We start from the raw sequence: 16,042 nt of genomic DNA on the forward strand, positions 1-16,042 counted from the left end.
TGAGGCAAGATGCCTTAGATGTTAACCATCTCTTAGCTAACCCTGGTGCCAGGGCTTCTCAGTACCTGGCCTCTTGGTTCCCCCCTGACCATCCAAGTATTCCTTTCCTAACACATAGGTTAATGTCTAAGGGGGGATAAAAGAGGGTGGTCTAGAGGATGAAAGGTGTAGCAATCTTAACATCCTGCAGCCTCCTAGGGCCCGTTTTTATTAAACCGATTAACCAACAAGCTGGACTTGTCTGCCTCCTTCTTTGGTCTCTTGGCTCCTTTGGCATTTGTGGACTCTTTTGCCTACACAGCCTTTTCACAGAACAGCCATATAGAGGGCACAGATTCACCTGTACACAGGTGCATGCATACACTTTTTTTCAGAGTTACACCCACAAAGTCTCACACAGATGAGAAATGTATAGAAAGAAATGGGAGTCAGAAATGAGCATACATTGGTGTGTGCACATAAACTCACCTAGATGTAAGACCCACAGAGACAAAAATACATACACAGGTTCGCCTATACATACACAAAGACTCACACATTAACCAGCCCTATAAGACAACAGCCACTCACCAGACTTGTGAGGTTCAGGTGCATACAGTCCCACGACCTCCCAAGGCTCCTGCCCTGGGGTTGTTATTGAACACTATTCCTACAGTGGGCACAACTATTCTGATGCAGGGAGTACCCGCGCCAGGAGCTCTGTCAAGTAAGAGGCTGTGGCTAAGCTTACCTGAAGTCAAAGTGGAAGTCTGAGAGTTTTCCAGTCTGCCCCCTTTTGCCCCACCCCAGGCCAGCTCTCAGTAGGATCCTGGTAAAAAACTTCAGTTCTGGAGTTACTCAGCCTGGCTCCATCTCCTCCTGGCTGTGTGACTTGGGACAAGCTACCTTACCTCTCTGTACCCTAGATTCCTCATCCCTAAAAAGAGGGCAGTAATAGTTATCAAACCTCACTGGGCCGTTGTGAGCATGCTGCCAGAAAATACACATCAAACCCTTGGAAATGTGCCTAGCATGTGGTCGGTGATCAGTATTGGCGTCATCACTGTGTTAATGTTAGAGCATTGTGCCAACGCTGTGCCACTGTCCAGACTCTCCTTCCCAAGCTCCTGAGGGTGGACAGTGACCAGGGCCACAGGGACTGACAACTAGGCTGCAACTCTCCCTCCTAAGGGGTCCCAGGTGCCAGCCCATCACCCCTGGTGTCCCTAAGCCCAGAGACTTTAGCCGCACACGCCCCCCAGAGACCTTAGCCACACACGGTCCCCTAAACACACACACGCACGCGCGCGCGCTACTTCCACAGCAAGGGTGTAAGATGAAGAGCCAGAGCTCATGGTTTCTGTTCCGAAACTACATTTCCCAGAAATCCGTGCTACACGTTCGTCTTGATCTGAATGTCAGGGCGGCTCCGGGGCCCCGAAGCCCTCTGGGAAATGAAGTGTGCTGCTTGGCCGATGCAAAGGCTCCCGGGGTTTGTAGTTCGCGTCCAGTCCGCGCAGACGCACTTTCCCGCGACGGCCGCGGGGCTGCTCCTTTGTGGTGGTCGCTGTCCTTTTGTGGGAGGCCGGTCGGCTTGCTAGCGTTATCAGTCAGTCCATCGGTCGGTCTATTCGTCCGCCCTGGGGCCTCCCTGCCGGCCGCGCTCCGCGCCCACTGGCTCTGGGTGGATAAACCCCAGGGAGGAGGTGACCGGCTGCATGGGGCGCGGTGATGGGGCGTGAGCGCAGCCTGGCTTGCCGTGCTCCTGCTGAACTTGCCTGGCCTCGACCTCGGCGGGGCACAGGGCCAGTTTGACCTTGCAGCTGGTAGTGCGTGCGCGACCCCGCGGTGCTCCCCTGCAGTCCGCTGTCGCTGAGCCCCAGGGGCAGGACCCGCTCCTCTGGGCCTGGCCTGGGGCCCAGTAGGTTTCATAGCTGCCCACGCCTACGGGGGACGCTGCCAAGGGCCACCATGGAGACCCCTGCCCCGAAACCCCAGGAGACAGGTACAATTGGCTCTTTTAGTCAGTGAGTCTGTGGGTTTGCACTTGAGGAGGCTGATTCTCTAGAGAGGTCAGGCTAGTTTCCCAGAAGCATTCACAGAATCAGGCCTCCTCCCTCTTCACTGTGCACAACCATTTGTTCCCACTGTTTGGAGCATGCTGATGAGAGGAAGGGAATGACAGTGTTTTTCCTTCTTAATTGGAGTATCTGACACTGAGTGGCAGAATTAACCCTTGCTACTGTAACAGACTGGGGCTCACTTCCAACGCCACCTGCAGGAGCTGTTCCTTACTCCTCTCTGATTCTCCCCAGTGTCAGGGCTGGAGTGGGCTTTAGCTTAGTCAGTGCCCCTGACAGCCATAGCCAAACAGCCCCCCTTGACTCATTTCTCCTTCCCAGTTCTGTCCTCTCAGGACCCTGCTCTTCCTCTCAAAGAGAATCCAGAGGATAAATTGGGTAAGGGTCTCCTGGAAGCCAGGCCCGAGGTGAGTGGCTGTCTTTTCTTCCTTCCCAACGTCTCATTCTTTATGAAAAGGGTTGGCAGCTTCCTTCCCCTGCCCAGGATCTTCACTTATCCAAGGATCCCCGATGTGGGATCCTTCTGTCCTCAGGAAGCTCTGAGTGTGAGAACAGCTTCAATTGAAGAGTCTGGGTGACTCCCCAGGGGCTCCCTGGAGACGAGTGTCCCTCCCAACCTGATTCCATCAACGGGTGGGTCAGTTGCCCAGGACCTTTATACTCAGTACTGTGCCAGGAGCTCTGAGGAGTGGTTCTAGTGGAACTTAAGCAAGTAGGTGACAGCTCATATGAGACCACTTCGCTCATCTTCACATGCAGACCCAGGGGATGTTTGTGGCAGTTGGTCTGTGTTTGGGGGTATTTTCTGAGATGGAATCAGGTAGGAGGGTGTGAATCAGCTGAAGGAAGGGCTGTGCTGCAGCACTAGGGTAGGAGCGACGGTAGCGTGTGAGTCCCGTCCCTGTGTGCTTTTCCTCTGCACTGGGCTCCTGACATGGGGCCCTCATGGAAAAACCTGGAATTTTAGAGGATCTAGGAGTTCAACAAGAAATTGGCCCTGAGGCCACTTCTACAGCTAAGTGGGGCCCAAATCCCTCCGTTTACAGACCTAGGGTTTTGTTCTAACACTTAAACCACCCACACCCATCATAGCATTTAGAAGGGTCTAATTGATAAGGAGAATGTGGGGTAGTGAAAAGGTCTAGAGGGTTAAGGGTCCTTTGACTTTTTTAGGAATTTGTGATTCTGTTAACCTCCTTCTAAAAGAGGTAAGGCATAATTACAGACAGGTAGAAATATCTTTAAAACATATTGAGATGTGCCCGGCTTCCGTAATATGTTAGAATGCTCTGTAGTTCTATAAAACACTCAAGAGACATGACAATCAAATTGAATTAATGATCCTTGATGGGTCTCATATCCAAAAAATTCAAATCAGAGGCAATTTAGGACAATTGAGGAAATTTAAAAATGGATTGTATCTTAGATCATATTGATTGTGTTAATATTAAATTTCTTGGGTGCGATGATGCCACTGTGATCGTGTTAGAGAATATCCTTAGGAGATACAAGCTGAAAAATATAGGGTGAAATGTCTCAATATCTGCAACTTACTTTCAAACGGTTGGGCAAAAATTGTGCATTTGCATGGGTGTGTATGCACATGCGTGAGTGACTACCACAAAGTCATGGCCTTCTTGTGCATAGGGATTATTCCTAAAATATCAGCTTCTTAGATCCTTGGGTACCTGGTCCTCCCCTCCTGAGTACTCCTCTCTCCAGCAGTCTCACTCACACTCGGGGGCAAGTGTTCTGCGCTCCTGAGACATCCCCCAGAGTCTGTTCTGTTTTCTCTGCTAGTTTCATCACCACATCTGCATTTGATTCCCACACTCCCTGCAGAATGAAGACACACTGGTCATGGGCTTTTCCCAGGGGATCAGGAACACCTCCAGAAGGGCCTGTGCAAGGCTCAGATCCTACCCTGGTTTTGCCTGTTGACACACCTACACTAAAGCCATGTGGCCCCTGACAGCTCCTTCTCACTACCACCATATTCCGATGTCTCTGGAGCTTTGTTTTTGCCCATTTTCTCCTTTCCTCGGCTGATGCCACCCCCATTATGCTTCACCCCTGCGTGCCTCAGTTATGGGTGTCTTCTCAGTGTGTGTCCTCACCCCTGCTTTCTCAGTTCCTGAAAAATACTGTAGGTTTTTGGATCAGGTTTATGGAGGCGTATCTACAATAAAGTCCTCCAATTTTAAGTATAGGACTTGGTGAATTTGGGCAAGTGCGTAGAATTGTATAACCAGCCCCACAATCACGACATAGAACACTTCCATCTCCCAAGAAGTTCCTTTATGCTTCTCTGCAGTCAGTCTTCTCCCCACACTCCACAGAATGATATGATATGTAGTCTTTGGTTTCTGACTAATTTTATTTAGCATAATGCTTTTGAATTCATGATATTATGTGAATCAGTAGTTTGTTCCTTTGTTTGTTTTTTTTTTTTACACCTACAGCACCTGGTATTCCTAGGTGGTCTCCTATCCAAGTATTAAACAGGCCCAACCCAGCTTAGCTTCCAAGATCGGATGAGATCGGGCACATTCAGGGTGGCATGGCCGTAGACTAGCTCGTTCCTTTTTATTGCTGAGTAATATTGCATGTGGATTAGTTTACAAGGGCTGCCATAGCGAAGTGCCACAGACTTGGTGGTTCAAAGAACAGAAATTTATTGCCTAAGAGTTCTGGAGGCTGGAACTCCAAGATCCAGCAGTCAGCAGGATTGGTTTCCTCTGAGGCTTCTCTTCTTGATTTGTAGGTGGCACTTTCTCCCAGTGTCCTCACATGGTCTATCCTTCGTGTCTACATATCCTCTTCTTATGAGGACCTCAGTGCCATCAGATTAGAGCCCACCATGGTGAACTCATTTTACCCTTAATTACCCTTTTAAAGACCCTGTCTCCAAATATAGTCACATTCTGAGGTGCTGGGGGTTAGGGTATCAACATATAAATGTGGAGGGGGACACAATTCAGCTCATAACACCGTTGCATATATATTCCACGATTTATTTTTCCACCAGGTGATGGACAGTTAGGTTGTTTCCAGGTTTTGGCTATTACCAATAAACCTACTGTAAATATTAGAATACGAGTACACACGTATGTTTTAATTTCTTTTGAAAAAGTATCTAAGGGTGGAATTGCTGAGTAAGTTAGTGAGATATATTTTTAATTGTCAGTTTTATGATCAATAAAATTCATTTTACTATTTCGTTGATTTCTGATCCTTATTATTTACTTTGGTTTCTTAAGGTTGAAACTTAAATGTTGATATGACACCTTTCTTCTTTCCTCATATAGCATTCAATGCTATAAATTTTTCTCCAAGAACTGCCTTAGCTACATCCCACAAATGTTATGTTTTCATTTTCAGTTCAAAATAGTTTCTAATTTCCTCTTCAAACATGTGTTATTTAGGAGTTTGTTGTTTAATTTCCAAACATTAGAGGGTTATTCCATATATCTTTCTATTGTGGATTTCTAATTTAATTCTGTTGTAATCAGAGAAGGAACATTGTATGATTCAAATACTTTCGAATTTATTAAGAATTTACTTCATTGCCCAGAATGCCTAGTAAGTGTTCTGTGTGCACTTGAAAAGAATGTGTGTTACGCTTTTGTTAGCTAGAGTGTTCCGTAAATATCAATTAAGTTGGTCTATGGCCATGCCCCTGAACAAGACTGATCCTGTCTGATCTCAGAAGCTAAGCAGGGTCGGGCCTGGTTAGTACTTGGATAGGAGACCACCTAGGAAGACCAGGTGCTGTAGGCGTAAAAAATTAGAGATTGTAAGCTAACAAGGTCCTTGCAATCTGTGAAGTCAACCACGGGTTGCCTCACCTAAAAATAATTAATTAAGTTGAATGATAGTGTTACTCAATTATTCTAGTGTTACAGACTTCCAGTTTATGTGTTCTATCAATTAGGAAGGGAAATTATTGTTGAAATCACTAAGTATAATGGTGAATTTGTCTTATTTCTTTTTAGTTTTATCAGGTTTTTGTTATTTGTATTATATTTTTCGAAGCTCTATTAGTAGGTTAACCAATATTTAGGATCGTTGTGTGCTCTTAATTAATATTTAATAATGATCATTATGTAATGTCTCTATCTCCGATGATATTCCTTGCTCTGAAATCTCTGTGTGATGTTAATACAGCCACCTCAGCTTTTTGATTAGTGTTTGCATAGTGTATCTTTCTCCTTTCTTTCACTTTTAATCTATCTTTGTCTTTGATTTTAAAGTAGGTTTCTGTAGCTGGCGTATAGTTGGGTCTTACTTTTTAAATTCAGTTCGACGATCGCTAATGTTTAATTGTAGTTCGACCATCCATATTTACTATAATTATTGATATGGTTGGATTTACATGTGTCATTTCCCTGTTTGTTTTCTAGATATCTTGTGCCTTTCTTTATTCTTGTTCTCCCTTAATGCCATATGTTAGGGTAAACAAATACTATTTTAGTAGATTCTTAGTGCCTCCGATTTTATTAACTTGTTTTTCCTTTTAGTTACTTGATTGGATGCTGGACATTGTGAATTTTACTTTGCTGAATGTTGGGTTTTTTAGAATTCCTTAAATATTTCTGGGATTTGTTCTGGGATGCAACGAAATTACTTAGTATCATTTTGATCCTTTAAAGCCTTTTAGGTTGTGTTAAGGGGGGTCCAGAGAAGCCGTAGTCTCAGCCTAATTTAGCCTCATTGCTGAGGCAATACCCCTCTGGGGGCTTTACTCAGTTCCCATATATTGGGAAGACATTCCCCTCTGGGAGTCGCACACAAACTATTCCCAGCCCATGAATTTTAATGAATGTTCCACTTGCTTCTTTCTGGTATTTGTTTTCCCCCTGTTTGGGGTGTTTTCTCTCCAGGCACATGCCCATCAGCCCTCAGTCAGTCTCAAGCAGATCCGGAGTTCCAAGCCTGTGCAGCTCCCTCTGCTCTGGCATTTGCCCTGCAGAGTTTAGTTTCCCAGCCTCCCCCCAAATCTGCTGTCTCCTCAACTCCTCAGACCACAGGCTCTGCCTGGGTTTCCACCACCCTCACTGCAGTCAGGAAACTGTGTTCTGGCTGGAGGGTGGAGTGGTTGTAGGACACACTTTGTTTGTTTGCCGTCTCTCAGGGTCTCTGTTCTGAGCTGCCCCCTGTTCAATGTCTCGAAATCAACCATCGTTTCATATGTTTTGCCCAGTTTGCTAGTTGTTTGCAGTAAGAGGGCAAATATGGACCTTATTACCCCTTTGTGGCTGGAAGCAAAACACAAAACTCAATTTTACCATACTGCTGCTCCGCTCCTGTCTTCTCTCTGTCCTGCCGGCTCCAGAATACAAACACCTTCACCTGGGGGTAGATGTCTTCTTACTCTGGCCATCTCCCCCAGCTCCAAGGCCCCTCATCCACTGCACCCGTCACACTGCCGGAGCTCCCCTAGCGCAAAGTATCAGAACCTCGCTCACCCCACTTTTCTCCAACCTCAGTTCACTCTACCCAGTGTACTCCACTTCTTTGCCCCCACCCATCCCACTGCGTTCTGCCCCTTCTTTAATGCCCGAGACAGTAGGTCATAACTCTGGACACAGCACAGGCTGCTGTTTCTTCTCATAGGGACAGGGGCTGGGCCTTCAACCTCTTGGCATGGCCCACAGGGGACGCGGAGGGGAGATGGGCACGTGGAGGCTGACAGACGCTGGGCCCGTTCCTTGATATCTGAGACCGGCATGCTCTGACCTCATTTCTTTTATCCTCAACCACAAGAGGCCCACCGTTCCCACTCCATTTTCTAGTCGGAGAAACTGAGGCTCAAGGAAGCTGTGTGCCCAGACCAACATAGTGAGGCCAGTCCCCGCTCTGCTCTGCTTTGCTTTTCCTTCTTCATTGAAAAATAATTTGTTTTCATTTACAAAACTATGATTTGCTGTGTTACACGTTAATAATCTGTCAGTGATCTTCTTTTCCCACATGTGCAATCTTATTTCCCTGAGACAGCCAGTGTGCATAGTTTTTACATTATTCTTCCATCTTTCTCCCTTCGTTGACATAAGCAAACTCAACCATACATAGACATAGGGCTTAAACATATTATTTCAAAAATGGAATCATATTGTACACGTTCTGGCTCTTCTCTTTGTTTTCAGTGATATAAAATTCACGCCCCATAAAATCCACCCTTCCTAAGTATACGGTTCAGTGGCTTTCAGTATATTCACAAAGCAGCACAACCATCACCACAATCAATTTTTGAACATTTTCATCACCCCCAAAAAGAAACCCGGCTCTCGTTAGCAGTCACTCCCCCTTTCCCTTCCCCTCCAGCCCTCAGTAACCACTAATCTGCTTTGGGTTTCATTTGCTTATTCTGGGCATTTCATACAAATGGGATCACACAATACGTGGCCTTCTTTGTCTGGCTTCCTTCACTTGGCGTGGTGTGTGGAGCATTCCTTCGGATAGCTGCGTTATTTTCCGTGGTCTGCCCGCATGCCTGTACTCTAGTGTAGTCAACTGTTCTAGTTCTCTTACCGTGGTTGGTTTGTTGGTTGGTTGGCTGGTTGGTTTTCGGTATAAGTTCGGTGCCACAATGCCCAACCTTGCATTTGCTTCCTTATGTGAAGGAACTCTTGTTTCTTTGGTGTAAACACCCAAATGGGTGTAGCAGTTCCTCACTCCTGCCCAAAGTGCTTTCTCATTGTTGGGTTCCCCGTTTTTAATTTTTCTACTCTGTTAGGTAAAAAGCGTTAGCTTATTTTTGTTTCGATTTGCATTTTCCTGACAAAACTCACTGATCTTTTCTTAAGTCTGCTGGAAATTTGCATTTCCTCATTCTCGAATGGCTTTTCTTGTTTTTAAATTCCCTCTCTGGGTACCTACTTTGAAAAATTAACAAGTGTCTAAATTTTGTCTCATTTGCTTCAGATCATTTTAAATAAACCAAATATGGCGAGTAAATGCAGAGTACTTCCTGTGTCCTCCCCTGTGTCTTTCCTGCCCTCCCCGGTATCAGAGGATGATGACCAAGCAAACACCATAGCACCCTCCAGTGGGAGCGTCACACACAGTAGTAACTCATTTAATGTACACCATGATGCAATGAGCTAGATGCTATCAGCAAAACCGGCCTGGGGAGGACAGGGGAACAAGGGTTCCGGTAGGAAGGAGGAGGGGGTCAGGCAGGAAGGACACGAAATGGATCCTTTGGTCACTTGGGCACAGAACTTGCTGATCAGTATAGCATTTCCTGTCTTAGGGCGTGATAATGGCCTTCTGTTTGAGGTTGAATCCTTTCGCAGGGATGAGAGTTGAACGAGGTTTCTGGGTTCTTTATATTCCTTCACGTTCTCTAAGATGATATTCTAGAGCCTGGTAAGCATAGCATCTGACCCAGAACTTATCGCAGCAGCCTCTTGCCCACCGTGGCACCCGCACGTGGGCTGCCCAGCTAGCCAGGCCCTCCTGGTCCAGGACAGATCCATTGGTGATTCCTGCCTAGCCATGGGATCCTGGCTGCATGGCAGATGGTGTCTAAACACAGCCTTCTACACCGAGGAGAAGGTCGCTGAGGTTCACCCTTCACTCCCTTGGAAGCATGAATGCTATCAGACTCCCTCCCATCCTGGGTGAGTAAGATCATGCGTGTCATTCCAGGAATCAGTAACTTTTAAGGATGTGGCTGTGGACTTCACCCAGGAAGAGTGGGGCCAGCTGGATTCCCCTCAGAGGGCCCTGTACCGGGACGTGATGCTGGAAAACTACCAGAACCTTCTTGCCCTGGGTAAGCTGGCTCCCTGAGGCTTGGAGTCTGTAGTCGGCCATGCTGTAGGTATTGTGGACCGTTCCTTTAGCACCAGCCCTGGTGCCAGGCTCGGCAGGGTGTAGGAGTCGTGGTCTTTATGCCCAGACCCTTTTGGCAGGGCTCTGCAGTGCCACTGGCATCCTCGCCTAGACATGTGGCTGGTCACAAGGTGGGCCGAGACAGTAGGGAGAGGTTGGGCAGGGTCCTGGGAGCCCTGGCCTGCATCTTTCCAAAGAAGAAGGGAGTATCCATACCCATGGGGTCCTCAGAGTGGGTGCCTCAATTTGGGTTCTGATTCTGAGACCCCCTGTCCTCGGGGATGGCACACACCTCTCAGTGCCAGCTGGTGCTGTTCTGGAGTCTGTCCCGTCAGCTGGTTCTGGAGAGCTGCAGCACGCAGAGACATGCCACTCCCTCCCCACAAGCAGGACCTCCAGTCTGCAAACCGGATGTGATCTCCCATCTGGAACGAGGTGAGGAGCCATGGCAGGTGCCCAGAGAAGTCCCCGGAGGGGCTCATCCAGGTGAGAGGGGCACGCCGTGGAATGATGTGGAGTCCCTCCCCTTGGCATCCCTCCCCTCAACTCCATGTGGCCCTCCCATCATGGCCCTGTTTTTCTTCCACAGTCCCCAGCTCCATCTGCACCTGCTCAGTGCCCCTTCTAGAATCCTCCCTGTTCCCTTCCTTCAGCACACTTATTGAGCACTGACTGTGTGCCAGAAACTGCTGGGAAAACAGAAGGAAAACAGGCAAAGACATCTGCCTTCTGTTGGCAGGAGACAGAAGTAATATCTACATGTATAGAAATATTTAACAAGTGGTGACTGTTGATGGTGCCAAGAAAAATGAAGCAGAATGGGCAGGAATGTGTGTGAAATTGGGGTCAGGGCTTCGCTCACTGAGAACAGGGCAGAGTCAGCTTGGGGGCTGGGAGAGACAGGGAGACAGTTCACAGAAGTGACTCCAAGGAGGATGTCCCTTCTGGGATATGAAGCTGGCAAGAGGCTTATTTAGCTTTTAAAGAGATGCTTGTACATCTCAGGGACATAACGCATTTAGAGTTGCAGGTGTTCTAAAGGAAATGCTAAAGAGAGTGGGGGTGGGGAGTTCTTTTTTCCTTTTGGAACTAGGAAAATTTTTATTTAATAATTGTTTTTGGACTTGTTTTTACCCCATGTTCACACCCGGCACTGGCCTATGTCAGACACACAGCAGTCTCAGGTGATGTTTCAATGAGTGATGCATCCACGAGCCCTACTCTTTTCAGAATTCCCTTAGGGGCTCATTTCCCTGTTTCTTCCTCCTCTTCCCACCTCAGCGGCTTGCCTGTCTCACCCTGGGTGCGCTCCCTTGCCTCTTTGCCTTCAAGGTCCCTTAACTCTGTCCCTCTTTGCTTTTTTGTATGCTGATCCACTTCACTGGATCAGATCTCAAATCTGAGTTCCGGTGCCACACTTCTGCCTACTTACAGAAAATTATGTTTTCCATTTCTTACAGAACAGGAGCCCAGGCCTGAGATGAAGGAGGAGTCATGTCAACAGCAGGTCATCTACAAAGAGGAGCCGTGGCAGGAGTCGATCACAGAGTGGCTGGCGAGGTCCACTCTCAGCCCTGGTCCAGGCGACCGGTGGGCCTGGGAGGGCCCATCCGCTGCTCTGTCAAGAGGTGAGGCTGTGCTCTGGAGGCACGTACCTGCTGGCTATGGGGACATTTCCACAGAGGAGCACTGGCAGGGACCTGAGGCACCTGAGGAGGCCTTTCCCCTCAGGTGCACTCTCTTCACCAAGCAGAGCAAAGGAACTGTCATTCCTCCAGAGGAAGAGCCTCGTGACAGACACTCCGAGCATTTCCAATCCAGTGAGGCCGTAACGCAGCAGCAGAGAACGTGCGCAGGGAGAAACAGTTTCAAGTCAAGCGAACGTGGAAAACCTCCACCCACAAACAGGCGTCAGGACTCCGGTGCCAGGGAGGGTTTTTTCGTGTGTGGAGAATGTGGAAAAGCCTTTCACCAGAGCTCGTCCCTCACCCTGCACCGGCGATGGCACGCGCGGGAGAAAGCCTACAGGTGTAAAGAGTGTGGCAAGGCTTTCACCTGGAGCACCAACCTCATCGAGCACCAGAGAATCCACACCGGGGAGAAGCCCTTCCTCTGTGGCGAGTGTGGGAAGGCCTTCAGCTGTCACTCATCACTGAACGTGCACCACAGGATTCACACGGGCGAGAGGCCCTATAAGTGTAACGCCTGCGAGAAGGCCTTCAGCTGCAGCTCGCTGCTGAACATGCACCTCAGAGTCCACACCGGCGAGAAGCCCTACAAATGCGGTGAGTGCGGGAAGGCTTTCAACCAGAGGACGCACCTGACGCGGCATCACAGAATCCACACGGGGGAGAAGCCATATAAGTGTGACGAGTGCGGGAAGGCCTTCACGTGCCACTCGTCCCTGACCGTGCACGAGAAAATCCACAACGGAGACAAGCCGTTTAAATGCAACGACTGCGAGAAGGCCTTCAATAACCGTTCACGCCTCACGCTCCACCAGAGGATTCACACGGGAGAGAAGCCCTTCAAGTGTGGCGACTGTGGGAAGGGCTTCAGCTGCCACTCCTACCTGGTTGTGCACCAGAGGATCCACAGCGGGGAGAAGCCCTTCAAGTGCAATGAGTGTGGGAAAGCCTTCAGCTCCCACTCCTACCTCATCGTGCACCAGAGGATCCACACGGGGGAGAAGCCCTTTGACTGCAGTCGGTGCTGGAAGGCCTTCAGCTGCCACTCGTCCCTCATCGTGCACCAGCGAATCCACACGGGAGAGAAGCCCTATAAATGCAGCCAGTGCGGCAAAGCGTTCAGCCAGAATCACTGTCTCATTAAACATCAGAAAATCCACTCCGGGGAGAAGTCATTTAAATGTAACGAATGTGGCGAAATGTTCAACTGGAGCACTCACCTCACCGAACACCAGAGAATACACAGCAAAGAGAAGCCCTTTGCCATCCAGTTCAACAAGCACTTGCTGAGCACATACTACGTTCCCAGCAGCCTCCTGAACACAGGGGGCACAGGCGTGAGCAGCATGGACCCCATAAATGCACTGGACATGGCAAAACTCCTGTGTGTGGTTCAGCCTGCGGCCAGCAGGAATTTCCCCCTGGGTGGCAAACCTGGAAATTAATGTGGCATGCTTCTCATCAAGGTAGCCACCCTCGCTCCTTCCCCAGGGTGAGCGGGGAAAGCACAGTGGCTCGTAGCTGCAGACTGCTCATAGCTCCAGACACGTGCACCTTGCCCCTCTGCCCCGTGCACATCTCCCATGTGCTGCAACAGACACCCTCTGATTAGCAGTCGTCACCCCCCGGGCAGGGGTACACTGTAGGAGAGGAGAGTTGAGAACCGGTTGAGGGTGCCCTGTCGTCCTGTTTCCCCTGACAGGTTTGGACCTCACTGACCAGGGGAATAGATCTTTACTGCTGATAAAGAGAAGGTATGTCAGTCATGTCCTTCGATCGGCTCCAGGCATGATTTCCATCAGGAATTTTCTCTCTGAACCATTATGTTTAGAATAATAATAATTTTTGAAAACCAGAAGAATTACGAACGGTAGTTAGTATTACCTCCAAGTGAACATTATTGTATTCCAGGAGGGGAGAGTAATCTTGGATGGTGAGGATTTGGGGAAAGGGGCATCTCCTGGACTCACCACACTTAGTTCAGAGTCAGAGGTGGCTCAGCCATCACAGAAGCACAGCCTAGAGAGGTCCTGACATGCCAGCAGCACGCCTGGCCCCCGGGTCCATGGTGGGAGGATGGGAGTACACCAGGTGTCAGGTGCATCCAGGGAAGATGAGTGCAGTGTTGGGATGGATACGTCTAGAAGCACACTCCCCAAGCTGTCGAGGCTTCCTGCAGGGCCTCCCCAGGTGCCACGTAGCTCAGCTCACCGGTGCGGCCCTGAGGGAGAAGCCCCTTCGTGGAGACCATCCCCATGCTCCCTGCAGGGGCGGGGAGACACGGTCGTCGGAAGTTAATGTCATTTCTGCCCAGTTCTAAGCAAGTATAAGCTGCCTTCTCAGTGACAATACTTTACATTTGTATAGAGCGCTATAGTTTCTGAAATGTTTTTTAGTATACTTTTTAAATCTTGGAGGCAAAATAACCACATTTCAGAAAATGTGGACTTGAGATAACACCCATAATTCTTAATAAAACTGCATTTCGCACTTTGATGCATTACCTTCTGCTTTTTTCATATTGCATTTTCACATCGCTTTAAACATAGTATCATTTTAATTTTTTTTCCCCCACTTAGCCACATAGCAGAATTTTTCCCCACATAACTACACTGTCATTGGAGTCTTAATTATAAATGGAAGCATAGTATTCCACTAGATACTCTTTTGTCAGATGTCGAAGTTATTTGCATGTTTTACACTATTATAAATCATTCTTCATGGAGCATCTTTTGCGTTCTACTTCTTTAGAATTTTCTTAGAGTAGATTTCTAGAGGTGAAACTTTTGAGATAAAGGAAATGAACGGCTTCAGGAGTCATCTCACTATGTTCCTTGTTGTGTGTGTGTGAAGTCACACTGTTTCATTACGAAGAAAGCGATCAGCAGCCGGTCCAGTGGGAGCATCCCCCCCCTCCCATCTCCCAGACACAGGCACCGTTCGAAGCCAGGTGTCCAGCTGGTCTCTGTTCAGGGCGTGGTGACGACATACTGATGATCCTGGACATCTGCTACCCCCATTGCCTTCCTCTGGAGTGTGTGAGCTGGCCTGGCATTATTCGGTCCCCAGGGACCATATCATGGCAGTCTCAGGACCTTCTCCTGTGAAAAATAGGAAGAGTTCTGTTTTACAACTGCATTGGGAAAAGACAAATTTATGCTTGATTCATTATTCTCTTGCTTATTTTTTTCTTTTTTTAAAAGAAATTAGAGTGAAACCACCTTCATGGGCCCTGGACACCGTGCCAGCTGTCTGTCCTGCAGTGCTGTTGAGTGGCACTTATTACTTCATGTCGCGCCTTTGATAACTCATGAAGCTGAATATGGAACATATTTTTATTATTGGTCTTTCTTCCCCAAAATTATTTCAATATACCCTATGGTCCTCTTCCTGTCGGAGTCTCGATGTTTTTATTTTTATTTTTTTTACATATAAACTTTCTTTTCCAATTATACGAGAAATACATTATGTATTAAAGAAATATGAAAAAAATCAGAAGTTATAAGAATAAAAATGTCCCTCAATGTCAGATCATAGGGCATCACGTGGAGACACGGCTCCTTCTGGCTGGTTTCTGTGCACATACACACATGCTTTTTCTTTTGAAACAACTGGCTTCACACACTGCATGTCATTTTCATCCTTTTTCGTGTAACGTTTTATGATGAACATTTTTCATACTATAAAATACTTTCCAAAAACATCATTGATGGCTACATAGTTTTTTCTTTTTTTTTTTTTTAATTAAGTTTATTGGGGTAACATTGGTTAATACAATTATATAATTTTCAGGTGTACATTATCATTTGACATCTGTATATATTCTATTGTGTGCATAGTTTTCTATCTTACTGCACCTGTAGGTAATTCTGGACCATAAGCCTACATGCCCATATTTAAATATTTCCTCAGAATAAATTCTGAGACTTGGAGTTAGCTGCAGAGGTAACAGACATTGCAAAGCTGTCTGTGTCTCCAGGGCGGACCCAGCCCGGCACTCCTGGTGGACCCCTTCACAGAGGGCCTGAGGGTCTCCGCTTCTCCGTGCCCTTGCCAACACTTGACATTATCTCCTCCTTTTTCTGTTTGCCATTTCGACACATGAGATTTGTTGATTTTTTTAACCTTTTTTCCTCTTCATATGAATTTATTCCTGTCTTATTCACCATTCTATTTTTTTTTAACATATGTGTATAAACACAAATACGTTGCCTTGGCACATACCTTTTCTATCTTTGTTACTGCATTCTTTATGTAAAGAGGTTTTCAAATTCTGGGTAATAAAGTCTATTTGATTTTTTTCCTTTGTATTTTTCTTCGGCTCTTGGAAAGCCTCTTTTTTAAGTCTCGTTTTGGTTCTATACTTTACATTTAACTCTTAAATCCATGTATTTGGGATATAAAATCCAAGGTCCTAGCAGTCATTCTCAAATTGCATTCCCCACTGTTCTGTAG

General features: G+C 47.3%; 1 protein-coding gene and 2 pseudogenes across 4 annotated transcripts; 2 read left to right on the plus strand and 1 right to left on the minus strand.

Moving 5' to 3' along the window:
• Positions 1-1,492: 1,492 nt before the first annotated feature.
• Positions 1,493-15,887, plus strand: ZNF74 (zinc finger protein 74). Of its 4 annotated transcripts, none has more exons than XM_036221077.1 (5): positions 1,493-1,984; positions 2,382-2,467; positions 9,714-9,840; positions 10,287-10,385; positions 11,360-15,887. In XM_036221077.1, exons 1-5 carry the CDS (start codon positions 1,951-1,953, stop codon positions 13,030-13,032), a joined length of 2,019 nt encoding a protein of 672 aa, XP_036076970.1. In that variant the 5' UTR covers positions 1,493-1,950; the 3' UTR covers positions 13,033-15,887. The 4 variants fall into 4 exon arrangements, with proteins under 4 accessions (XP_036076970.1, XP_036076971.1, XP_015975686.1 ...); XM_036221078.1 differs by having other exon boundaries at positions 10,287-10,334; XM_016120200.2 differs by having other exon boundaries at positions 10,290-10,385.
• Positions 4,514-4,632, minus strand: LOC118603227 (annotated as a pseudogene).
• LOC118603678 lies at positions 5,724-5,840 on the plus strand (annotated as a pseudogene).
• Positions 15,888-16,042: the final 155 nt, after the last annotated feature.

The sequence above is a fragment of the Rousettus aegyptiacus genome, unplaced genomic scaffold (genome assembly GCF_014176215.1).
Source record: "Rousettus aegyptiacus isolate mRouAeg1 unplaced genomic scaffold, mRouAeg1.p scaffold_m13_p_5, whole genome shotgun sequence".
Classification (NCBI taxonomy): Eukaryota; Metazoa; Chordata; class Mammalia; order Chiroptera; family Pteropodidae; genus Rousettus; species Rousettus aegyptiacus.